Source organism: Hippoglossus stenolepis, chromosome 20 (assembly GCF_022539355.2).
Source record: "Hippoglossus stenolepis isolate QCI-W04-F060 chromosome 20, HSTE1.2, whole genome shotgun sequence".
Lineage (NCBI taxonomy): Eukaryota > Metazoa > Chordata > Actinopteri > Pleuronectiformes > Pleuronectidae > Hippoglossus > Hippoglossus stenolepis.
Genome location: NC_061502.1, coordinates 9,827,567 through 9,854,993, shown reverse-complemented (window position 1 = coordinate 9,854,993; position 27,427 = coordinate 9,827,567). Strand labels below are relative to the sequence as shown.

General features: G+C 43.4%; 2 protein-coding genes across 2 annotated transcripts; one reads left to right on the top strand and one right to left on the bottom strand.

Moving 5' to 3' along the window:
• Positions 1–12,395: 12,395 nt before the first annotated feature.
• Positions 12,396–15,734, top strand: pou3f2a (POU class 3 homeobox 2a). Its single transcript, XM_035144160.2, has one exon. It carries the CDS (start codon positions 12,396–12,398, stop codon positions 13,770–13,772), a length of 1,377 nt encoding a protein of 458 aa, XP_035000051.1. The 3' UTR covers positions 13,773–15,734.
• A 2,578-nt stretch (positions 15,735–18,312) lies between these two features.
• On the bottom strand, positions 18,313–27,406 carry faxca (failed axon connections homolog, metaxin like GST domain containing a). Its single transcript, XM_035143293.2, has 6 exons — positions 26,908–27,406; positions 24,388–24,523; positions 23,948–24,144; positions 23,539–23,756; positions 22,817–22,933; positions 18,313–22,155 (listed from the first exon to the last, which is right to left on the bottom strand). The coding sequence occupies exons 1-6, from the start codon at positions 27,165–27,167 to the stop codon at positions 21,845–21,847; spliced, it is 1,239 nt and encodes a 412-aa protein (XP_034999184.1). The 5' UTR covers positions 27,168–27,406; the 3' UTR covers positions 18,313–21,844.
• Positions 27,407–27,427: the final 21 nt, after the last annotated feature.

Genomic DNA, 27,427 nt, shown 5'->3' with positions numbered 1-27,427 from the left:
AATTTCTTCCTGAGGTAGAGCTGCACAGGCAAGGGTTAGAGTGTGTGTGTGTTTGTGTGTCTGTTCACTTATGTACACAATGGAATGGTCATAATAGCTTCAATGCAGTAATACAATCCTCCAATAATGTGTGTTTTCACATGTGCACCTTTTCACACTCTTAAAAAGGACTCAGTGATTAATTATAGGTTTTTGCTTTTTAAGGTTTTAACCAGAAAAAGCAGACTGTAGACTGACTGTAAAATATAGTATATAATATAACCCTATGTAAAGATGGACTACACCAAAATATCACAGACACGAACGCTGCCATCTTGAGCATTTGCAGTGGTGATGAAGGGATGGAGCAGTGGTAGCGAGGTCCCAACAAGACACTCAACCAATCGTAGGTCAGTCTCAGCTGTCTATCATGATGTGGTACTCTGTTTTTAGAGCATCAAATAATTAACTAATACCATAAAACTTTAAAGTGAATAACACCTAAAATGACAGAGATAATTTTGTTATTTGACTTGTACTTTGACTTACAGTTACAGACTAACAGTCTATGGTGTCAACCAATCATTCATATCATATTAAACGTTTGGATTTGTGTGTATGATTCTCTTGGCAGCATTTACTCTAGGCCCTTAAAACATTAATGATCTCTCCATCATCTTTCTTCTGAAGTTGAGATGTATTTTTTTCGTACAGAAGTCAGGAGAGGAGAGTTACATAACTCGCCGGCATTCTGCTCTACACACTGTCAATGTATGGAACGGTATTCTGCACCATATTTATGAGTCAAAGTTCAGTTTACTAATATTGCAGTATTTTCTGCCACAGATGCACAGCCAGTGAAAGTAAGGTTCTAACCCTGTGTGCATTTTTGCACTTCAGTGCCAGAAAGCCAGAAAGCTCTCTTTCTCTCTTTTTCCCCCCACGCTGCAGCTTTAATTAAACGCAAAATCTGGAAATGAATTTTCCTCCCACAACTTGGGGGAATTGGCAAAGGTTTTTTAACCGTCCCTGGACTCTTTCATTCATGCACACATAAACACATACACCATTACAGATTTATACAATTGGGATGAGGTGCGCAATTCTCATGGGCTGTATATACACATACAGAATACATCACAGATGAAATATAGCCCCTCAGAAAGACGGCGGAGGAACACCTCCCACCTCCATTCATACCTCCCTCTCTGACACACTCACACACACACACTCGCACACACACTTTACACTGGCTACGTGCTGATTGGACATGGGCAGGGGTTTGCAAACAGAACTGCCAGTGACTGGAAATACACTGAGTGAGAGAGATGAGAGGAGCCCCTGCAGAGCTGAGGAGTGGGCCACAGTCCTTCATACTCTTGACGATGGAAACATCAAAAAGCAAGTTAGGACACAGATAGCAAACATCTACATGCACACATAAAGGAATATTGTCAAAGGCCTTGAGGCTGCCAGGGTTTTATATGTACAGTTCCTTACAAAATGTCTCTGGTAATGTCATTGTTTTTGGTTTATTAATGTTCAGGTACTTTGCAGAAAAAGAAGGGGGAAGATGAAGGAAAGAAAGTACCACGGATCACTGACCCCCATCCGTCCCATTCCATTCAGATTGTGTTGCTATTTCCCGACTGATCTGTGCCATCTGGCTGTGGATCTGAAATTTTCTGGCACCCCATCCGTGTGGAATGCCCCGACACACACGGCTCAGCTCGCAGTGAAATGAAGGGAAAATGAAAATGAAATGAGCTGAGCTTCTCCCCTGATCTCGGTCTCAGCTTCTGTCCTCTGCTCAATCTCATCACCCTCTCCCTCTCCCTCCCTCCCTCGCTGTATCATCATCCTCTTCCTCCATCCTCTCATCCCTCCCACCGCCCTCCTCCCTGCCGCCACCCCTGGGTAATCAGTGTGCTCTCTCATTCCGTGGCACACGGAGACACATTGATCTGGCAGCACGCGCTCGCACACACACACACGCACGCAAGGTTGTGTCTCTTACACATAAACACTAACACATACATTGATCTGGCCCGCAGGTCAAGTTCAATAGGAACAGCCAAGCGGCCCTCTTTCTATTTTTTTAAACAGAGCAGCTCTGCAGTGTACTGCAAGGAGCTCTCACTCCTTGTCTCTTTTTCCCTCTCACACAGACACACACTCACAAATACATGCATACACAGTCTCTCTATTCTTTTAACCCATAAAGAACCTGACATTAAAACTACGCAAAATAACACACAAATATCTACACAATGGTGCAACATTGTCAAGCCTCTATTATTTCCAAGTGTCATATCTTGACTCCAATCACAACAGAGTCTTTTTGTTTCCGTAAAAATGAACCCAAAACATGTCTGAGCCCATTTTTGTACATATCAGACGTACAACATGACATCTATTTTATGTACAAACAAGTTCAAATCTCCCTGCGAGAGGAAAACACACAAACATTGTAAAAACATGCGTCGTACAACCAAAGAGACAGAGTGAAACAAGCTCCGACAGACACATGAGCCAACATCTCAGTAAGCAAGTGCATGCTGGGATTGTTTGGGAGGGGGAATCCCACTTGACTGAAATCTCTCTTTTCCTCTCTGTGTGTAATTTTTTTTCTTTACTCTTTTATGATTCCGGAGTAATTTATCCCTCAGAGAGAGAAGAAGACAGACGGACGGACGCACAGAGAGGGAGAGACAGCGGGGGAGAGAGAGAGAGTGAGAGAAAGAGAGTCCCAAATTTGTGCACTGCACTTTGATTTAGTGAAGCAAATTTAATTTTGTTTGCTCAATGCAAAAAAATGTAAAAAAATAAAAAGCGGCATCGCCCTCGACTCGTGTTGATTTCCACTGGAGGCAGAAACATCGCTAATGGGAGCTAGCTCACCACAGCCACGGGGGCGACGACACTAACTGAATTAGCCTCATGCATATATTTAATACAGACCTGCTACACAAATTAGCCCAGTGGTATGTAGCCTAGCACCTCACCAGTGAGGCTCCGAGATCCGAGCAGCAAATTAATTGGCTAGGTTGCCTCCAAGAGTAGTTCCTCGGTTTTTTCCTTCACCCCGAATTATGCTTCCCAATTGCCGACACACATTTGATATGCATGGAGGAAAGAAAACGTGTAAATCTGTGTTTCCTCACAAAAGCATCTGCCCTTCATTTAAAGAGAGTAGGGGTTACATCTCAGCATATGTGTTACTGCATGAACATATAGACTAATAACCCACAGGAGTGCAGCTCTGAGCACCGTATAGTAGATACACCCCCGGAAACATCTCCTTTCGCCGTATACTGCTCTGCTTTGACTTTGTATTTGAAGGTGCATTTGTTTGTTCATTAGGAGCCGCACAAATTCCACATGCTGAGAGACACTGTAATGAACTTGTGCACATCTGTAACCCATGGTGACTACAGACAGGAAACACTAGGGTGGGGGGTTTACCTTTAAAGTTTAATGCCCTGAAATCTGTCCCTGCTAAGTAAAGATACACTCGGAGCAGCTAACGAAAAACTCTTGATAAGAAAGAGACACCCTGTTTGTGCTTGTGTGTTAGAGACATAAAACAAGTAAGAGAACAAGACAGAGATTAGTTTGATTACCACACTGAGAACAAGCGCTATTGCTCCCAGAGGTCCCTCCCCATCCATCTTGGTTCGATCCCTGGACATTCATCTTGGCTCAGTCTCCGGACAGGATCTTTAAATGTGGTCGTGGTTTAAGTCGAGCCTTGCAACATCACTATTGGTGTCGTGCAGGACTCGCAATCTGACCCTGACCTTGATGTTTGAAAATGTTAAAGAGAGCTTTAGCAGCGCCGTGATTAATTTCAGTGCAGGATAATTTAGCAGGCAATGAGGTGAGGAGAGATGTTTAAGTTTTCTGATGAATTTAGGAGAAGGTGACGTGTTTTCTCCAAACCCTATGTTCTGCATTTGGGCCTGCCTCGGGGTGATGCGTGTTGCAGTAGGGGGCTGTGTTTAAAAGGGTTACACAAAAGCAAGAGGCCTATTGAGTCGACTGCCCCACCTGCCCGGTCTCCAAGCATAAAGGAGAGTTGGAGGAACACGGTAAGATGGAAAAGAAAAAAGATAAGTTGATGAAACTTATGAAAATTAACACAAACATTTTCTTAAATCTTCTTATTATTTGTGGCAAGTGTTTTGGTTTAGAAAAGATCTGTTGCACTGTGAAATGATTTAATCACGAAATCACAAAAGAACCAAATCTTATAACTAGAGACAGGGTGTACTGTATATATGTATACATATTCCACTCTAGTGTATTTGGATGATTTATGTGCAGGTTTCAAGTTGATCCAGATGTCAAAACTGTCAAAATGTAACAAAAACAGCAAAAACAAACAAAACAAGAAATTCGAAAAGAGAAACACCCAGAAATACATTACACATAATGAAGAGTTGTGTTGAGGTCCTGCTGTTACTCAAGTAATCGCGAGGCAGTCTCAGCTGTCAATCATGATGTTCACCCCTTAAAAATTTACTTTTGAACAAACCTCAGGGTGAAAAGAACTCACTAAAATGACAGAAACCATCTCTGAGAAAAATGTATTAAATGTGTACTCAGATTTTCTGTTTTGGTCCATGTCCTATCTGCTAACATGGAGGAGGCGGGGCTTATTACCTGTATTGCAGCCAGCCACCAGGGGGCGATTAAGATTTTTTGGTTTTACTCTCGAGGAGCTGTCATGTCGTCAGCCAGCAAACTGCACCGATTATTTAACTTTATATCTAATTTATTTAAGCTACAATTTGATGTGTAAAAACAAACAAGTTGGGCTTTTATGCAATGCTAACTGCTACCAGTCTTTGGCTTAAGAAAAAGCAGGTTGCTGAGCAAACTGTTCCTTATTGTGCTAAGTTAAGCTAACTGGCTTCATGGTTACTGCACCTAACTGGCTTCATGTTTACTGCACAGCCACAAGAGTGGCATCGATCTCCTCATCAAACTCTGCAACACAGCAAACGAGCACATTTCCCAAAATGTCAAACTATACTTCAAACGTTGTCAATGTCCCTTCGGCCTTGTGAGGACGGTTCTGTGCTCTGAGATCTGTCCCCGGTGATTAGAGGAAACAGATAACCATTTAAGAAAGAGACACAAATCTCTACACAGGGGGGGAGTAAGCTGATCAGAATATAGACGTGCAACATTTCTTTCCCTGCTGTTGTCTGTCCATAGCGACACTGATCAGTATTGGTAATTGATACGCAGACCTGTGCTTGTAAAATCCATCCAGCCAGCGACGTCTGTCCACCATTACGGTGTCAAACAGTCAATCATGCATGTCAGCTCTTTGTCTAAGTCATTCTATCTTTCTTCATTGCTTTGCTGTGCACAGACAGAAACAAAAATATTTCTGACTCTTTACACACACACACACACACACACACACACACACACACACACACACACACACACACACACACACACACAACACATTTATGAGCTTTACTCTCTCTCCTCATCTCCATCAAAGTCCAGATTTACTGCCTCCATTTCTTAACCAGACACCGGAGTGTATATTCACATAGACACAACTAAATATGTTGCTGCTGAATGCCTATACACACTCTTTCATATCGACTGTGCATGCACTGCAGCCCATTGTGTGTCCATTTGCATGGATAGCTGCACATTTATCTGTACTGTAGGCCATAGTGCAGACTTGTGTATGGACGTATGGAGATTTACACCAGTTTTAACCCTGGGGTTAGCCATCAGTATTGATTAGAACAGACTTAGACTGATTTTAATCCCTGCTCTGCCCGAGACTATCGATCAGGGCGCTGAGCTTTCAAGTGGGTTTAACGACCTACCTGCCCCTCCTCCTGTCCCTCGCTCCCCTGTTTCAGATGTGCTCTTTTTCTACGCGGGCAGGAGCGGCAGAGGTTTGTTATTACAACCCAAAGCAGAAGTGACGTGAGGTGTTAAACTTGGACCCGCGAGCCCAAACACTCCTCTTACACGCTCCTTTTTCAACACTAAACCAGGATGTGACAGCGAGCCGCCTCTAAAATATGACTGCACTCATGCTTCTCCTATCCTGAGTTTGTGTAGGTCATAATAAAGCCGGAGACAAGATGAATCTGGGCAACTCGACAGCAATGTCACGGTAAAAATACCTGGTAATGAATTATGACCACTCACCCAGAGGTGGGAGCTTCGACTCATGTCTTTATGGGTCCTCTGAAGACAGTTATATGGGACAACATGGGAGTCTTATAGGAGCCCTGGTGCCTTGGGACTTGGGTAGTGTTGTGAATTTATAGTTCCACAGAATGGTCACCTCTCTGATTGGTCCAGCACAATAACGCTGGAAATTGAGAGCCTGGCTTTTAAAGTCACGTAGATATATTTCACTGTGTGTTTGTGTGTGTGTGTTTGCCTGCCTGTCCCATGCAGACATATGAATCTGAGAGTATTTTTCAGGGTGGAAACATTTGTCACTGTGTGTGTGAGCGTTTGTGGGAACGTGTGTGTGTGAGGGATGGTTGCCGGGCTTGCCGTTTCTCCTCCATTTGTCCTCCCAGAGGCAGATTGGGGCGAAAGGGGGAATAAATTGGAGAAAGAGAATAAATCAATGCTAAACTGAGCACCAGTGAGACCTCCTAACCCTGACACTGTCACGCGCGTGCAAAATGTAAAACGTGTCCGGGGAAAATGGTGTTTGAGTCCATATATCTCCACAAAACCTTGACTCACACACACACACAAGTTGAAATAAAGGAGGAGAAAGGGCTTGTGGGTAATTTCTGTAGTGGTGTGAAATGTATTGTGTATATAAACATGGAAGGCAACATGACTGCCTCCCATTATTATTATACTATTACTATTACTATTATTATTATTATTATTATTATTATTATTATTAAATGAAGCCAAAATATCCTGGATATTATTGTTGAAGGCTGCCATCTTGCGCCAATGACGTCATTCAGAGCCTGAGTCATAGGATAGAACCGCAGTATTTAGGACCCGCCAATACACACAATCCCGAGTCAGTCTTAACTGTCAATCAGGACATTTCACCCTGTTTTTATAGCATCAAATAACAAATTAAAACCAAGATTAGTGAAAAAATTAACACTTGAACAAACATTAGTGCGATAACTACATAAAATGACAGGAAATCATCGAGAAAAATGTATTTGATGTGTATTTTGAGTTTTTAGCTCGGCCTGTGTCAGATCCACCAACATGAGGGAGGCTATACTGCAGCCAGCCACCAGGGGGTGATAAAGATGCTTTGGCTTCACTTTTGGGAAGCTGTCGTGTCGTCCATCTTTTTATACAGTCTATGGTTCAAACCCAGAGTAGGTGACATCCTCACCAACTGTTGAGCCTCCTGACGCGTCAACCTTTTACAGTGTGCACACTTCAAGTATCCCCACCACTTCAACTTCTGCAGGCGTTTTCGTCTTCAGCTTTCAGCCTCCACACATCAACGTTATTACATGTATACGTTACGCTTCAACAACAGCCGATGTCAACTGCTTTCATCTCTTTCTCTGCACACGACAGTTCAACTGCTTTCATCTTTCACGCTGCAACTGTCAGTTCACTGTTAAATTAAAAACCCAAACACTTTCATCGATCGCACCTCAAAGAAACTCTTTCAGTGCTTCAACTCCCAACTGTAAAAGCTGGTACTTAAAGTGGAACCCATTCAACTTCTCAGATGCAAACGATTTACATTTTGATAGTGTTTGCACTTGCAATTGTCAGCATAGTAACCGCTCTTTAAAGCACCTACAAGGAACCTTTGATTTTCGTTGAATTTGGCGCCTCTGTGGACAAAAGCGATAATGCTTTCACCTGTCTCCAGTCCCGGTCTGCCCAGCATGTGGATTTGTTTTGGATGTTTGCAGAATGCATAGCAATGAAGTATCGATATTTTTGTTGCTGTAGGTAATATGACAACTTAATAATTACTGTTACCCTAACCCTGCTGTAAATCGTTTCCTCTGAACTCCCCAGTGGTCCGACATCGAGAATATGTTTTATAGAAAAGGCCACTTTTCTCCCTGATTTCTCCGTTGTTGTTGTTGTAGGTCAAAAAGAGGCAGCAAGAATAAAAAGAGACCGTTTTTATTACCAGTTAAGAACTCCTTGTAGTATTAAAGTAATTTAAACCGTTTTCTTGTACCTATTTAGGATCTTTTGCTGCATGTTTGTGAGGAAACGAGCTGGATGTGTATTGTAACCCCAGAGCACCAAAACAGGGCATCCCGACATCACTCTCGTGCTCTCTTTTGCACAGTGTACTGAGGCTGCACGTTTGAGGCTGCAGATGGAGCCGGGTGCTGGCGGTTCGGGAGCAGAGAGAGTGTATAGATTGGGATTATGGAGGTGCACTGGGGAAAGGCTCTTCAGTGAGTTTTCTATTCAACTTAAGTCCTCTAAGACCTCCTCATCTCTTCTGAGAGCAGCAAGCTGAGATCTGATCTAATGCTGAGTGCCACATGTGAGTGTGTGTGTGTGTGTGGGTGCGAGAGAGAGAGAGAGACACAACACTTTGATGAGAGCCTGCTGCGGATGTGTGTGTGTGTGTGTAATGAACAAGTGTGTGCATGTATGCTTGTGTGCTTATGTTTAGGGGTAATGAAGGAGTCCATGGTTTATATATTTCTCTGTGTGTACGCCCATGTCCGTGCACTCTCCCTCATCCCTGAAGGGTTGTTTGGGGTATTCTGTGCAGGTTTCGCTCAGGGGGGAGGTGGGTTCTTGGGGTCTTGCATTCAGATGTAATTAGCCCAGACAATGGCCTGGTTAAAGCTGGAATCCTCCGAGCCCCCTCTCTCTTTGATTGTGTGGGCCAGCTGTGGAGGAATGGCCATTATCTCCCTGTGTCCGGCAGCATAAAGAATCCCCCCCCTCTCCGCCCTGGTTACCCCTGCGTTACAGGGTTCCCACAGGGGGAGGGACATGGGCCGGTCACACACACTGGCCTGGAGAAAGTGAAAGCAACCAGAACACTGGTTCCCTGGCAAACATTAATTCAGATAAATGGCTTCACCTCGCACTTGAACCACTCTTTCTCAGAGTAATGCAGGTGAGCAGGCGGCACTGGTTACACAAGAGTGAAAAATCTGTTCCGATCGACATGTGCATGCCTTTATTCTATAGGTGTTTCCACTTGTGTGTGTGTTTGTGTGTTTTTGTTTTGTCTGCGTGCCTTTCAATCATAAATATCTCATCGAGAGTTCCGCCCGCGCACAGGGACACTTAGGCCCATTAGACTTGCGAAGAAATTGAATCTTTACAGCACTGGGGCCATATAATTACTGTTAATTTAACGCTCAGATTCTCCATCATTAACTCTCACTGTTGAATACAGAGCGAGTTACAGGGCGAAACAGAGACAGTGTATGTGTTGAGCCTGCAGAGCCTGTGTTGACAGCGCAACCCGGCCCTTTGACTGAATTAACAGCGACCTCTTCCTCTTGTAAGAACAGGACTCGCATCGTTTATGCGTTATTAGCTCCTGTAATTGGGCAGCCAGTAGTTTGCATATTAGTCTATTAGGGTAATATGTTTTGCTTCTCTCAAAACACGGCTTGCCAGAGCCCCTGGCGACACATTTGGTAATTCTCAGAATTACACCCTAATCAAACCAGTGTTCTTTCAATCTCTATAATTCAGGGTGCGTTGGTGTACACACATCCTCAGCTTTATAAGATTCATTGATTAAGCTATCGCTGCCTATTTAAGATTCAATTGCAGCATGGTCTTAAACAATATCTGCATGTGACTTTGAATTTGACAAATGTTTCCGTGTATTTCATTGGATGCCTGTGATGTTGCACACAATCCCTGTCTGAAAATGAAGCATCCATATTTTTATTTTTTGTCTTTCGAGGTTCCTTTAACCTCTAAATAGCTGTTATGTTTTACAGCTGGTGTCCCACTTTGAACCAATAAAATCACATCGCCTGAATAACAGTAGTTGCCAAAGCAGGTCCAGGACACCCCCACCTCCTAGGGTTTCAGAGGGGCCTCAACAGAATGAGGATTATTTTCATTGCAATATCATCCCATTCATTTGAAGACATGACCGGCAGACAGTGCAAAAAGCAATGCCATGATACATTTTTTTACAGGGAGGGAGAACATGATGGGATTAGTTTCTTGGTGAACATGTAAATGTTAAGGCAAAGGTAAAGTCTTGCAAAGTGTTATCAACAAAATGATTCTAATGTTGCTGGATTCACTGTTACTTAATCCAATTAAAGCAGCTCCCTTTTTTTTATGTTCTTGTTTATCAATTTATTTTTGGTTTATTTGTCAGGGACAGATACACTAAAACTAAGAACAGCTGTCCGGTGTCGGTATCATAGAGTTTCTAGAGGGTCTTTCCTGAAAAAGATTAATAGAGATAATACAGAGGAATAAAGAGGTGACAAATACAATATACAATAAAGCCCACATCACAGACCACACTAGACGTGGGCGCAAGTTTGGTGCTAAATAACCAGAACTTTGCTCCTTTAAAAGCTGTTGGAACAAAGGATTTTTTTTTACAGAATGAAACTTTGCAACACTACAGTTGCCACTGGAAGCTGCTCTGGATGATACAGCTCTGTATTCTCTGGATACATTTACAGAGAGGCCGAGGAATAAGCCCATTCAAACTGTAATCGTAGTTATGGTACAGTACACATTATATTTTTAGTTACTCAATGACTTATTTGCAAAGTGAATCTTTCTTTTTTAACTGTTTAGTTAACAATGAAAATATTAATAATTCCACTGCATTATTGTGCACTTGCAGAATTAACTTTACTGTTAAACATGTCATTGTTTCATTATTATTCCGAGCACTTTATTCCATTTATATAAATTTCACGTATAACATTTAAGTTGCTTCTGCGTGTCCCCTTGCCAACGAGTTAATTGGTTCCTACCTGCTGCTGCTTTATGTAGAACAGGTATGAGTGTAGCAGGGAGGAGTGTCCTCGTGCTAGAGCAGCGCTATCGGCCTGTTGTGAATCTGAGAGTGTTTTGCTGTGTTGGTGTTTATTAAATTAAGACAGGAGAAGAATAAAATCCTGTGGTTTAAAGTTGTGGCCCTCTTATTACCCATAGCCCCGAGGATCTGGAGCACTGCCCACCAACAAAACAAATTATTTAAATACAGACCTTATTAGGTTAAGTTAAGTTAGCAAAACTTAAAACCTTATATTTACTTAAAATGTGGCTGCTGGTAACTTATTCTTACTTATATTTATTTTTTCAAAGACTTTCTGTGGGTTTGGCCTGAGAGGTATATAAGAGAGGAATATAAACCAACTGGACATGTGGGAAAATATCATTGAATTTAGAAATAACGATTTCTTATCATCTTAAAACATGTTTTCACTTGACTTTTAAAATTACTTTTGAAATTTAAATGAAAATCTTGAATTATTCCTAAATTATTTTTCTCTGTTGCTGTATGTATGAAGTGGAATCTCAGAAGTAACCATACTTGAGTAATTGTTCAAATTATTTCCACCACTGTTGTATTGTGGGACTGTTTATAATGGAAACAAATTAAACTCTTGTTAGTCATCTCTGCTTTTTGTGCATTGAAAGCTGGAGATAATTTTTCCTCATCCAAATACTGAAATCCAAGGAGTTTAGGGAAACCAGACCTCACGTGCCACTGTGGGTGCTCCCATCTCAAAGTTTACCCAACAAGCAGGTGGAAGGGGGCGCGGTGGGCGCAAAGGATCCATTCTTGCGGCCTCCTCTCTTTAGCCCCGAGTTGCCCTCTCCACTCGCCCCCCATTATTTGTCCCGGCGGCCGAGCGCGCGGCCCCAATGAGCCCTTTGGAACGGAACGAAAAGAAGGAGCGAGCTGCAGCTGTGACGTGGGCGTCGTTGTTCCATTCAGCGCGTTCGCCATGGCAACGGGGCCGAGGCCCTGGAAGCACGTAGCCCCTCTTCTCTAGACGGCGTCCTGAGGGCAAAGAGGCAGCTGGAAGTTTCTCCTCATGATCACCGCACATGGCGCAAAATCTCCCAACCATTGCATCTCACCTTAAATATACGTGAATGTGGTTAAATCAACTTAAGCAGTTTTGAGAATTTGGACCATGAACGTTCTTTTCTTGTGCGCAAAGATGTGGCCACTACATCGATGCATGTGTTTCTTATGCAACTTTTACGCACCGTTGACGCACGGACCCAATAAATGTGACCCACTGACCCACATCAAGCGGAATAAACTACTTTCAAACGAGTAGAAATGTGTTTTCCTTTTCTTATAGCTGAGCTCGGTCGGTCTCTTCTGCGCGATCTCTCCCTCCGCTCTGTGCTCCAGCACGCTGCAGGACTGCTTGTATTGTTGGGCAGAGTGATTGGGGTTTCTGTACAATCTCCCGTGACCAATGAGCGGGGTGCTGTCAGGGGTAACCACATCTGTCAACCGTTCTTGGCCAATAAAGAGCGGAGCGAGGCGGACCACAGGTGCGCGCCTCTGCGTCCCCTTGGCACAGCGCCCGGGAGATGCTGGAGAGAGACGCCGAGCTGCCCCGTGGCGCAAAAGAGTTACTGTCAAAGGCAGCCTCCTTTTAACTCCAGCTATCACTCTGGCTCCGATAGTTATGGCGACCGCAACGTCCAACCACTACAGCGTGCTCACCACCCCCAGCAGCGCGCCGCCGCCGCACTCGGAGTCCGGGAGCATGCAGCAGGCGGCAGCGTACAGGGACGCGCACACCCTGCTCCAGAACGACTACAGCACGTTACCGGGCGGTGGACATCCGCTCAGCCACGCGCACCAGTGGATCGCGGCGCTGTCTCACGGTGACAGCGGGGCGCCCTGGCCGTCCAGTCCCCTCGGAGAGCAGGACGTGAAGCCCGTGCTGCACGACAGTGACCGAGAGGAGCTGCAGAACTCCAGCAGTCTGCAGCAGCAGCAACAGCGACACCCTCACCTAGCGCACCAGCAGGCGCATCACGACGCCAGAGCATGGCGAACCAGCACAGCCACCACGCACATCCCCGGTATGGCGACATCTGAGGGCCAGAGCCTGGTGTATTCCCAGTCCGGCTTCGGCCTGATGCCGGGGGGAGAGCAAGGGGGGATGCATCACCACCCCCTCCGGGATGAGGACCACCACAGCCACAGTCCGCATCTCAGCGATCACGGAGGCGGCCCCGGGGCCCACCAGCAGTCTCTCTCGCACCATCACCAGCACGGGGGCCACCAGGACCATTCAGACGAAGACACGCCGACCTCCGACGAGTTGGAGCAGTTTGCCAAGCAGTTCAAGCAGCGGCGCATCAAGCTGGGCTTCACCCAGGCGGACGTGGGACTGGCTCTGGGGACGCTGTATGGAAACGTCTTCTCTCAGACCACCATTTGCAGGTTCGAGGCGCTTCAGCTCAGCTTCAAAAACATGTGCAAACTCAAACCCTTGTTGAACAAGTGGCTGGAGGAGGCGGACTCCACGTCGGGGAGCCCCACCAGCCTGGATAAAATCGCGGCGCAGGGGAGGAAAAGGAAAAAGAGGACCTCCATCGAGGTGGGCGTCAAGGGGGCTCTGGAGAGCCATTTTCTCAAATGTCCAAAACCCGGAGCGGTGGAAATCACCTCCCTGGCGGAGAGTCTGCAGCTGGAGAAGGAGGTGGTGAGGGTTTGGTTCTGTAACCGGCGGCAGAAGGAGAAGAGGATGACCCCCATTGGGGGACAGATACCGGGAGGAGAGGACATGTACGGGGACACCCCTCCTCACCACGGAGCACAGACTCCTGTGCAGTGACCTCAGTTTTATCCTGAGACACACACGGACCCCATCACGGAGGTATAAGTCCTTCCTTATTTCTTTGACTCTGTGCTGGAACCGCTCGGTACTGGACCCCAGCCAGTTGTAATGTTGGACCCTTGACTGACACAGCGGGGAGATACAGTGGCGCAGAAAATACGCATAGCGGAGATGATGGAGAGGGTTCATGGCGCGGGGCTGCCAGGCGCATTGGGATACGACTGGCGTGTGAAAACCAAAAAAAAAAAGAGAAAAGAAAAAGAAAAGAAATCACAAATCTGCTTTTCTACACCTTCAAGGCGCCGGCGTGTCATTATTCAAGGTGTCATAACAGGGGGACAGAGGCAGGGTGTGTGTGTGTGTTGATGTGGACACGAGGTTGTCCACAGGGGGAAAATATAAAAACAAGCTCCGGGCGTGATGTGGAAGAGTCGCAGCCAGAGTCAGACTCAGAGTGGGTAAATAAACGCCATCTTTCCATCATAACAAGAGCAACAGGGGTTCTTCATTCACACACACAGGGAGAGAGAAAGGGAGAGAGAGAGGGCTGAAATGGCAGACACCTGCTGTAGCCTGCTATGTTAAAAATGAAGGCCAATATCAACCAATTATTATTATTATTCTTTTTACTATTATTGTTATTATTATGTCATCATCATGACCAATCAAAATGTGTGGATCTAATGTCAAAATGCATCAGTATATTTATTATTTATTTAATGTGGTAAAGAAAACAATCTGACATTGCAATAAATTCTATATAATAATAACAATAATATTAATAATAATTTTAATGATAATGGTGAGTATTGGTTGATGCTTTTCTTTCCGTGCAGACTTTGCTGGGCGCCTGTTTACAGTGTGTTTTTTGCTGTTTATTATCTTATTTCTGTACTTTTCCAAAATGCTGTGAAACGATAAAGACCAAGACTGTCCGGCTGCAACACTCGAAGCAGTTCAGCCCATTTTTGCCTTCCTTTCCTATAAGAAGAAGAAGAAAAAAAACAACAGAAATATTTAAAAAAAACAACAAAAAAGAAAAAATATGAAAATAATGATAATTACAAAAAAAAAAAATTCAAAAAACTGAATATATCCTGGTACCAGCTCTGGCCGCAGTGGCTCCACTACTTCTACTGTATGACTCATTCATTCACTGAGAAGACAATTTGTGGGATGTATCTCCATTCGTTTTCGTATGGCTTCGTTTGTTTGTATGTTTGTTTGTTTGTTTGGTCCGTTTTCTCTGTCAGTCTGTGCCAAAGCACAAACACAGACACGTGCTCTTGTGCCACTTTAATCCTGTGATTTATTAACCTGATCTGATGGTGGAGGGTTACATGGGGAAATCCAGCAGCGAAGTTGGAGATTTTATTCTCTGACTCAAATTCAAAGATAAGATATAGATTTTTGTTTTTTTCATCAGAAACACAAATTCAACTGAAGGGCGTACATGACTGGAGGAAAAACGTAATACCTGAAATGAATTATTATGTGAATTACAGAAGAGTTACAGAAGTTTTTTGCGTTTCAAAAAACTTTATGAACACAAGGCCAAGTTAACAATAACAAAGTGGATCAATAACCAAACAATCAACTCCATTTTTTTCGTTTTTCTTCACGAATTAATAGAAATTACGCACAGCAAGATTCTTTGACAATTTAACGCATTTCAAGGACACATTGCATAATTCTAATAATAACTCACGTTTGGCCTGATATTGTTTTAATGCCTAAAAAGACAATAAGTGTAATTCTGAACACGTCACTTCGATCCTTCAGCTGAATTTGAGTGTCTGAGGTGGAAAGAGGAAAAAAAGAAAATCAACCAAACCAAAACAAAATCGCATTGACCTGAAATCTGTGATCAAACCAAGAAGGAGGTGGAGAAAAGAAATCAACGATTGCACAATTTCTATATGCTTTTTTGTCATTAAATCGTAATTGTTTTCTACAACACTTCAGTCTTTTGCACGTTTGTTCAGCTCCACGACAAGAAGCGAGACGCAACTGGCAACAAAGCTTTTTGTTTTTGTTTTGTTTTTCTTTCCTCGTGCGCGGCCTCGCATTGTAATGATGGATTTTTATCAATCCGTCTCGGCTGCTTAAAATTGTCCTTCAGCTGTTTTGTGTGTTTCCTGCCGCTGATGTTGTTGTGTGGGGAGATGCTATAATCCGTGAAGATGCTTACACACACACACACACACACACACACACACACACACACACACACACAGCTAGTGTGTGAGGGCCTCAAATTGAAATACATGGCGTTTAATGAGACTAATATTTTTAATCAGGGACAAATATGAGAGCTAATTGACAATTATGACGAAAGATGTCAGGACAATGAATCCAGTTTGTGCACAGGCCTGTGTGTAGGCGATGAATCAAGAAGGGGAGATGTCATGTTGGCCCAACTGCAAGGTGTAGGACACAAGGTGGACCAATATAAACAATATAAATCAGACTTGTTTGAGTTATATGGAAAACAAATTGGCCTGAGCCTTTATTGTCCACCATAAAATAATTGTAAACAAGTCGTATTTATAATTTTGACACGTAGGATATTTTTTTAAATGCTAAATATGAGTGAGTACACAAATATAATTTATAAAATGTTTAAAATTTCATTTTAATACATGAGAAGCAGGTGAGCGCAGTATAAATTCAAACATATTTAAGGGATTTTGTTACAGAAAGATTTTGTTATTATTTTTGTTATTATTATTTCTATTATTTCTATTATTTATTTCACCTGTTATATTTGGGGCTTTCTTATTTTTTTTTACCGTATCTCTGTTTCCTTATGTTTGTCTTTAATTCATGTTTAATTCTTCTTCTTAATATTATTATTATTATTATAAGCTTGAGCGGTTCATTGGCCAACTCAGGAATCAGTGTGCTGATGCCACCTAGTGGATGTTAGCAGTAGTAGTGGTTAAAGGCTTGGAGATGAATGTAGGATGATTACTTCATGGACAGTGACTGTTCATGCAGTCAGGGATGCACTTATATATTTATTTTATTATGCTTTCTAAATTATAATGTGTAACTGCTCATGTCGTCTGTATTATTTCCAGGGTTTTTAGAGAGTGTATCCACCGGAGCAGAAATTCATTCCGATTCATTCTGATTCTAGTTTTTTAGAACAGGATATTTTTCTGCCAGGATCCGGTATTAATTTCACCATGACAAATTTTATTCTGGTCAGTTTAGTCAGATGAAAAACTATATTTTTCAGATCCCAAATTTAAAGTAATCATAGTTCAAAGATCAATTCTTTAATAGGATGAAGAGTTTAGTAACAGCTGCGTTGAATTCGCAAGCCGCTGTCATATTTAAGAGGGAGTTTCTTTTTTTGGCATAACTGTGCCATGTAAATAAAACTAGCAAAAACATACACATGTAATTGTGTCCAACAAAGATCCAATTCATTAAAAAGAGCTTTATTTTGAAGGGCTGATTGATTGGTGTTGGGGGACCCTGATTTATTCCCTCAGCATTTCTAAAATCCTGGCTACAGTCCCTCTTCTAAATTATGATCCTTATCTGCGTCTGTCTTAACCCGAGTAATTCACATAGTCCAAAATCATGAATGCAATTATTTACAAAATATTTCCATTTTTATGTTTTTATCTGTTTTCAGTGAGTCTCTAAACAACAGGGGTCTGGCAGTGACAGGCTTCAGTTTTCTGTCATAGAGGCCTGTTTACCGCTGTGTGATTTCATAGCCTCATCTCAGCTTTTACTTTGAAATATGAGCCAGTGTGTGTCGTTTTAGGGAAAAAAGAAAAAAAAGAATGAAAGTGTGTGTGTGCATGTTAAGTCAGGCCTAAACACAGCTCTCTGGAGGACCCTATTGCCTGGATTCTGTCCTATCAGCAGGCGACCATCTGCCCTCCTCCTGGCCCTCACGCTCCTACAGGCATCCCCTGCATTATTCATATCTCCACACAGACACACACACACAACATCCCACCTCACACACCATGCATAGAACTACAGAGAGCCCCGCACACACACACACGTGCACACACAGCTGCTACCTCTGACGCTGTAACGCTGTCTCCGACTCTGGTGTCATTGGCAGCTCTGAATTGTCTCCTCTGTCTCGTGTCTCCCAGGGATTCTGCACAACGTTGACACACATGCAATCAGCCAGATCACCAGTCGTCTGTCCACCAGTGTTTTGTCTCTTTTCCCCTCATTTCATGCACCTTTCCCTCACCCGAACCCACGCTCGGTCTCCACAGTGGTGCTCCCGCGATTTGCTTTTTCTCTTCCTCTGCCCTCCTTTTTCTCTGCGCTCCTCCAAAGCTCCAGCACGAGCACAAAGAAAAGGGCAGAGAGCTAATCCTCCAGCATTGTTGGGTGGGCTTAGTATTGTCGTATGGTAGCAAGCACAGAGGGAGAGGGATTATGAGACAGATATATGCCAGAGTATACCCACCTCTAAGTGTTGATACAGAGCAGTTTCTCCTGAAGGACTTTATCTACGGTAGATATGATTTTAACACAGTAACAGAGGCCAAACCAGAGGAAAATAACACAGCTATATTTAATGAAATATTATGAGTAATCCATTGTCATACAGCTTTTTATCTCTAGGTATGATACATTCATAATAATCTTTTATTTTTAAATGTGACAGAGTTTTATTCTTTTAGGTAATTTCCGCAATTTTAACCCCCCCTCCCCAGTTTTCTTATTTACAGTTTGATGAGAATCCACAAGTGTTTCAGCACACACACACGACACCAGGATGACATTATGGCTTCTAAAGTCTATAAGCAGAAATCTCAATGGGAACGTGACACACACGACCTCTGACCTTTAACTGGTGAGGAACACTGAGACAGATGAAGTTTCCCACGGACGCTGATCTGGAAGGAGTAATGTTTGGTGTTTTACCTCAGTATTTCATGTTCTCTTTTACGGTTTCATCTATTCTATCACAAAACTGCTGGAACATTATGACGTCATGATAGGAATATTTTTACGTTTACCAAATGACATGTCAAAACGTGGACAAACATGCAATGAGTGGCGACGTTACAATGTGCATTTTCTTCAGTGTCAACAGGAAGTCAGCGGAAATCCACAGTATTGCACTAAAACACACAGATCAATAAAATCATTTTTAAGACAACACATGTAAACATAACAAAGAAGAAGTGTGCAAAATAACAATATTCTTTAAAAATTCAAACACATCCAACATCATTATCACTTATATGACACACATTAAATAAATAACGCTGTATAAAAAAATATATGCTGGCACTGGCATAAAGTAAACAGCTCAAGGAGTTAGTTATTATAAGGCTAAATCTGACTGTTGACGAGAGAAGGCAAGAACATGCAGGCAAAGGGGTTTGAAGACACAAAACGAAAACTCATCTCCTTAAGTTTCAGGCTGTATTATTGTACTGAAAAATAAACTGCAGCACACACGCGCACACATAAAGGCTTTGCCGTCCACGTGTCGATTATCTCTTCCCTAAAGGCTTCGTATAGGTTATGATTTTGACAGAGAACCCAGGGTGTAACTCCTCCAGTGAAGAGGTGTGGCCTCGGTGTGGCCTCAGAGGACAATTAAATCAAATCTGTCATGAAATCCTCATTAAACTCTTGAGTAAAATCCCTCTGACAATCATCACTATCAACACCGTGGTTCTACGGAAACATCATTCATAATATTCCATTATTGACCTATCACAGGTCTACCTATTCTCTATGTGCTGAATTTCATTTTTGACGTATTGATATTTATTTCACAATATAGCGCTACATATTAATGCTGCATATTTTTAAGTTATATAAGTATAATTTTTGTGCATCATCTACACGAGTAGGGGCCGACCAATGATTGATTTTAGAGATCGGTTGTCGATATTTGATCCTCAAATGACACATTGGCCGATATTAACTTTTTATAAGACATTGTGACTAACACATGAGCTGCATGGGACATTTAGTAGATGGGAAAAAACTTAATAGAGACTCTCCTAAATGATCTCCAACATATTTTTGGCTTCACTGTTCTGCACTTTACTTAATCTGGCCAACATATGCACACAACACAAGTATCTCTGCATTATCCCTGTCACAGCAATTTTCAGTAAATTTTTCACTTTATTCCATTTGCTGAAATTAATGAATTCGCCTGCCGGATTGAAGTAAAACAGAAGCAGAACCCACTGTGCAGCCCTTGCTTGCGTCCATACAAGCAGCCTGAACACGCAACATGTCGGCACGTGCATTTGCTGAATGACAAACACACATCAAACCCGCACCTCGCAATCGCACAGCCCGCATACCACGCAGTCTAGCATCAAATTCGCTCTCTTATTGCTTTACATAACGTTTTCTGAGCAATCCATCATTTTGAAATGTGAAGCAGTTGACACAGAAACCAAACTGCTAGTGGAGTTTAAATAAAAAGTATTTTTCATGATCCATCGGCTACATCTTTGATTTGCCCAGAGGCCTCGAAAAACCCAAACTGCGTCACGACGTCAAACTCAAACAGGCCAGCTTAGAAATGCAGATAAAACTATCCACATGAAGTGTAAAGGGACGCGCCAGCCATGCACTTTCATTCAGATTATATATCTATTAAATCTGTTTCTACGTGATTGTTTGACTCGCTCTTAATGCATGTAAATGTCTGTGTGACTAATGTCCTGAAAGACAAACAACACAGGGGCATGACAGTGAAGCTGTGTCTCGATTCAGGGGTCAAGCGGCGCGACCTGGCTGTCCCATCTCGAAGGCTCCTACAAATGCGGCCGACAAGAAACAAAGGCTCCAACAAGTGGACCCTTCCCGGCTCAACCTATCCCAGCATGCATTGCGATTCAGAGACAAACCATGTGGTAATGGCAACATGGAGAGGTGCAATGCTTGAGTATCACACTTCAATGAAACCGAAAAGCAAACGGCGCACATGTTGAGAAAAAGCAAGGGGCATTAAAACTTTCTCCTCGTGTCTCAGGACGAGCTGGTGACGCTTCGCGGTCTACAAGGCCCACGGAGGAGGTGTGTTTCCTGTGCTGTTCAGACCACATCCTCTGAATGCAGCTGCTGCTGAATTGAGACAAAGCTTCTATGTTGCCATATTATTCTAAGGATGTGGTTGTTGTTGGTTTTTTTGGCAAAATAAGCATCTTAATAAGACAAAATAAAATTTCAAAGTGCTTTACAATCTAATATCCACTATCTATAACTACACTCTTTAAATATGGGCAACAGAAATGACTGTAATATCCCAGTTGTGTAGACGGACACACACACAGGAGGTCATGTTCTGATCCTAGACCAGCGGAGTGGGTAATCATGGAGACTATCACAAGACAATTTGTGTCCAACACAAAATGGATTTCACAGAGGAAACACAGACATTATTTACACCATATCACAGAGGGGATGATTTTATATTTGCAAGCTATCTATACTATTTATACTCATATAGAATTAAATATTCTATCTATTAAATCTGAGAATCCAATCAGATCCTTTTATATATTTACACTGACTCGTCTTCGTTCACATGAATCCTGTACAGTTCCCTACATGTGGACGACATATCAGTACAAGGCGTTTGAGGGTTCGGTTTAGTCGAAAACTCACACAAGGCCGGGCGGTGCAAGTTGCTACGGGGGAGGAGGGGGCCACACACACGTGGTTGCCGAGGTTACAGCAACGGGATGACAGGTAGAAGGTTGTGACTGCAGATGATGTCGACCACGTGGAGGAGTTTCTCAGCTGCAGCTTCATTCACTCCTGGTTTATTACTTCTCAATCTTTTTCTCTATGTCTTCTCTTTTCCTTTAACAGCTGCCTCCTTTTTTCTTCTGTCCATCTCTGAACTTTTTAAACTATCCTTCACTCCCTTTCCCTCTATAGCGATCATTCCTCCACTACAGTTAAACCTGTACATCCTCGATTTCTCCACACCAGAAATACTCCCCAGTTATTCACTGTTCTAAGAGGTAGGGGGCATGTGTGCAGGTGGGAAGCAGCGCCCTCCTGTGGTGTGTGCGTATGTAGCCGTGTAAGTGTTGTCAACACTTGAGCTGGTCCATTTCAGAGCACTCCGTGTCCATGTCAGAGTCATAAAGCGAGTGGCCTGTGGGGTCGCTGTCCGGGGACGGCGACGGGGCGTCCTGTGGAGTGGGGGCGGGTGAAGTGTGTGTTTTTGTTTCTTCCTGGAAAGTGTCCGTGCAGGAGTAGAGACCCAGGTCAGGGAGTCTGGAGTGCGAGTCGCTGCCCTCTGTGGTGTCGCTGTAGTAGAAGTCCTCCAGGTCCACGAACCACTCGGGCCAGAAGCGCCGGCGGATACGCTCACAGTACATGGCCAGGTTGATCAGCTCACCTGGACAGGGCAGAGAATAGAGTCGGTGAGGTGCTCTGAAAACAGCAGTCACTCCTACTGACGAATAAAACACCAGTTAATCATCAGTTAATTGATTTGTCATTTTGCGGAAAAATAAATGGCTACAATTTTGGCAAGTGATTGAGTTTATGAGTCATTTTTCTAAAATGTCTTAAATGACACAATCTCTGGTTCCATCTTCTAATACAAATATAACTCTATTATAATTATACAGTCTACTAGATAGTAAGTATATAAGTTCCATTATATATTAATTACAAACTGATTACAGACTGAGATAAACAAGTATGGCTGAAGAAAAACATGACTGTTCGTGACTGATCCTTTTTCTTTTACCCTTCAATCAGTTTTTCATTCCTGTATCATATTGTGGAGATAATGATCAACTTAGTCCAAAATGGAAGGTTGTGTTTGTGTGTTTAAAAGAGGCAACCATTAATTATATGGGACAAAGCGCAGAACATCTTAGGTCTATGCTGAGCTAAGAGTGAATACACATTTACAACAGTTTCAGGGGGTTTACACTTAATAGGAATTTAAAAATAGTTATTATCATACACCATCTATCCACGGATGTTAAAACTGAAACTGATGTTTAGATTTTCACCAGCAGTGACCTGAGCCTTTTGAGTGAGCTCACCTTTGATAAGCTGCTCCGGACGTGTTCCTGGTAGCGTCCACATAGCAGGAGCCAGGTGACTGAACACTGCAGCGTCGACTGCGGAAAGCTTCGAGCCCATAAAGTACTTCTTATCACCTGGGGGGAAAAAACACGTCCGATTTATCAACACACACAAAAAAAGAATAATTGCATCAACATGATTTCCCTCACACGTATAAACATCTGCTGTTTTTTTAAAGACGTTGAATGGACATTAAAACAAAACTTCAGGCCACAAAGTAAAAGACATCAGAGATTAGATGATGCTTTTAGGTTTGTAAAACATGAACCTTAGCAAGCACTACTTATCATGGCCAAACCAGAGGTATTTAGACTGCAATGTTACATTTCACCACAGGAGGTCAGTACTGAGCTACCCTTTCCTTCTCTGCAGCCACTGACGACACTGAACCACAAACAAGATGTTGTCTAGGTTGTGGCTCTCTGGGCACACACTGAAAAACTAATAAATGTGTTGAGCTGCTTCCAGGTGGAACAATCTCTTTCTACAGAGTGCACTCATAAGTACTTAATAAATTCCTATTGTGCAGCACATTTGTGTTTATATTTTGATTTAAGAGAACTGGATTGCCCCAGTGGATCATAATAACTCTTCCAAATATATTATACAAGATTCTAACTCCATAAATGATGAGCGTTATGATTTATAAGTTTAAAAAAGTGGCTTCTAGATTCTTCACCTAGTATAGTGGCGAGGGTGCGCATGTCCTTCTCCATCAGGGCGTAAACCTCGTCCTTAGAAAAGCGCCCGATCCCGTGACCGTACATCTCCCTCTTGACGATCCCACCGGTCAGGTGACTCAGGATCCACTTGAGCAGGTCACTCAGCGGTCCGCTCACCGACAGCATCTTCTGGGTCTCCTCCAGGTTGTCCACCCACTGACAGTAGGCTATGGTCCTGGGACACAAATATACATGTGCATTTGTACAGGAGGAGGACGAGGAGGAGGAGGAAGAGGAGGAAAAAGAAGGAGGAGGAAGAAGAAGGAGGAAAAACACAATAACTTCTTTGGCTTAAAATGTTCAACACTCCATAGAAGGAAATAACATAGGACAACAACATCAACAGCAAACCCACAGGTCCCTCACCAGTAGAAATGTTCCTCCACCATTTTGGTGATGGCGCGGGACATGGCCTTCTCCTGCGGTGTCAGGCTCTTGTTGAGGCTCACGCCCAGCCTCTCCTCCAGGAAGTCCATGATGAACTCTGAGCCAAACACATGCTCCTGGTTGTACTCGATCCACGGCATCTTACCCTGCGGCGAAAGCTTCCCGTCAAAGTAGTTCTGCAGGAGAGGAAAAGGGGAAGAAGAAGAGGGAGGAAAACCATGATAGAGGGGAAGATGAACAAATGCAGAAAAGAGAAAGTGGTTGGTTTTAGGTTAAGAATCGGGTGAATTACATTATAATTGGATCGATAGAAACTTTTAATGGGTAAAGAAATTGAGGTTAAAAACTCATCACAATCAACTCATGCTCTTTTAGACAGATGAAGTGGTGGCGTTTCAGTATATAATCTTTTTCTTTACCTGGTAGGGCAGGTCAACCATGCGGAGGTAGGTCTCCATTTTAAGGCAGAAAGGGGACAGGGACGGGACGCCACTTTTGGGCCTGGAAAACTGGTGGAGTATGATGGCATCTTTAGAGTCCAGCTCTTCCTCCTTTCTGTGGAAGCGAAGAGGAACAAGGCTGCACATCAAGAAGAAAGAAAGGCTTGAAAACACAAACTGTGTGTGTGTGTGTGTGTGTGTGTGTGTGTGTGTGTGTGTGTGTGTGTGTGTGTGTGTGTGTGTGTGTGTGTGTGTGTGTGTGTGTGTGTGTGTGTGTACAGTACATCTGGCCACATGGGAACAATGAGCTGTGCAGTTCCCTCAATGTTTACCTTACCTCTAGGGGTCGCTTAATCAAAACAGTAACATAGCACCTAATTTGATGACATCTTAAAACAATGCAGGATCATTGGATTTGTTTTCATCACCACCATTACCATTTACGCTTTACTGGGAGAGCTTTGGTGACTGAACGTGCAGCAAACGTCAACAAACAATCCGCAGCAGAAGCGAAGGTGGGGCAAGGAGGGCACTGGCCCCAGCAATTTGTTTAGACTTCGTATTTTTTGAAGTACACAATGTGCTTGAATAACTTAAATAAAATCTAAATATATTCAATGATATATGGCTTTGCTCAAAGCTAAGCTAACAGTAAACGAATATTGACGTGAAGTGTGCACTTTACTGAATCAGGTACTGTACATGAATGTTGGACATAAATTTGGTGCCTCGGTGTAAATTGTGGCCCCTGATTTATAAAAACCCTTCCCACTGATGAGAAGTTGAAGGCAGCAATAGTAGGCAGTTTTTTCCTTCAGGTCCCCAAAATAAAATAATTTTATTAAATCAAGACATAAGGTTAAGTCTACATGGAGTAAATAAATGTTAACATTAAATACTCCTAGATGTCCAAAACAAGTAACTGTGTGTGTGTGTGAGGGCTTGTACTCTTATCTTTGTAAGAACCCATTTCAGTTTTTATAAATTAATGTGAGTTAACAATTAAGGTTAATATTAGATTTAAATCAGGTTTAAAAAAATCTTGGCACTGTGGTATATAAATGAAGGACCTCACATGTCATATCATTACATTTTTACAATAAAGGCTTTCTATTCTATTCTATTCTATTTCTATTCAATTCTATTTCTATCTTATTCTACTCTGTCTATCATAAGATAAACCAAGTGGCTGTGATTGATTGGATCAATGAAATGATCTGCAGCAGGGGCCCTTTTAACTGGCCCCTGAGTGACTGTCGGCCCCGGGGCCATTGACACTGGGCCGAGGAGGAAACTGCAGTGTAAAGATAATACAGGCCGACTCCTCCGAAAGGTTGTGGTGCGTTCACGTGCATCACGTTTGAGACGCTCGGCAGCAGAGGAGCTGTCTATTCCTCTGTGGTGCTGAAATGCCTGCCGAGTCTGTGTAGGGATAATGTGACGGATGCAACGCTACTTAAGGGAGGAGGGTGTCGTAAAATGGAGCCTATTTAGATAAGTAGATATTAAAGGAGAGAGAGCTGCAATATGTAACATTAGACTGGACAAAAACATCCATCTGAACGAATATTGCACTGCACAACAAACCTGTTTTTAAACCACAAACGTCTAAAAATCAACATTTCTAAGAACACAACTCTGCTTTGTTACTAGAAATAAAATCGCTAAATGTCCTTTTTCATGTTATTCCCCTAAGAGACCACAGATGTGTCATCCATGCGGACTGTGAAGTGTCCTTCTATGTAAACTGTGCAGCCGAGGGCCTAGCCGGCACAAAACCCGAGATTACAGACGACAACAGACTAGGTCAGTCCTGCTTCCTGCCAATACACAATCAATAGTAATTAATGAAGATTTACAGACTTCTAGAACATATATCCCGTCACAGCTGCCACTGCAATGGTGTGTTTGGGCTTTAACGTTTGACTGTTCACATCAGAGGATGTGATGGGATTTTTTTAACGATTGAAAACCGGTAAATAAAGCAAACTAAAGGTGAATCCATATATTTGGTGTCCCCTCGTCCTTGAAAGACACTGAAAGTGACCTGCGATCTCGGTCTATGTCCATTCACGTGACGTGGGAGCTGTGTGTAATAGGCCCACACACATCACCAACAAACAACATGGAGGATGAGCTATTATCGTGGATTGAAAGGTGTTATCATCTTTTTTTTTTTAATCCAACTAAATCAAAAGCCCCTTTGCAATAGGAGGCTCTCATCGTTAACAATTAAGGTAAAATAAGCCAATAAAGGTGTGGATCTCCTGGTGTGTGTTTGTGAGGAGGATGTTGGGGGGGTTACATCACAACCCTTCCACTCACGATTCCTCTCGCTCCCCCTCCCACCCTGAGCAGATTAAGTAATATCAGACCCCCGGCGAAAAGACAGCAGATGATGGGTGAAATGTGAATAATATGAGCACAGCGGCTGTTGAGTTAGTTTGCAGCGGCCTGACAGTGCTGATGCTCCGCAGCCTCCTCTCTCAGCCTCGGTACCTGATGGACAGCAGTTCGTGCAGCAGATAGGCAGCGGCAGCGAGCAGAGCCCCTCCGGTCAGATACAGCGTCTTCCTCCACCACGAGTCCGAGCCCAGAGCGGACATGATCCCGCTGTGGTCCTGCAGGGGGTAGGCGATGATGCACCCATAAAACGACAGCTCCTCGCCGGAGCTCAGCGGGCCGCAGGAGAAGCTCCGGTTCTGGCCGAGATCAACCACACACGACCGCGTCCAGGCGAACCCGACGCGCCAGTACATCCTCTCTGTCTCCGGCCACTTTCCGCCTCACTCCAGCTGCTCGGGAAGTCATCGGCCGCGGCTTCATGGGCGCCGGGGGCCGCGGGTGCGAGGCGACGGGGTGAGCGGCGGCCGGCCGGACACTAGCGTCTCGCCCGGGGCTTGTCCCCGCAGCGGGGTCGACATCCTCCGCAGCCCGCTCGGAGCTCGCTGGTTGTGGCCTCCCTTCCTCCGCTCTCACCGTCAAGTCACACGAAGGGAAACACGCAGGTTCCGGTCAC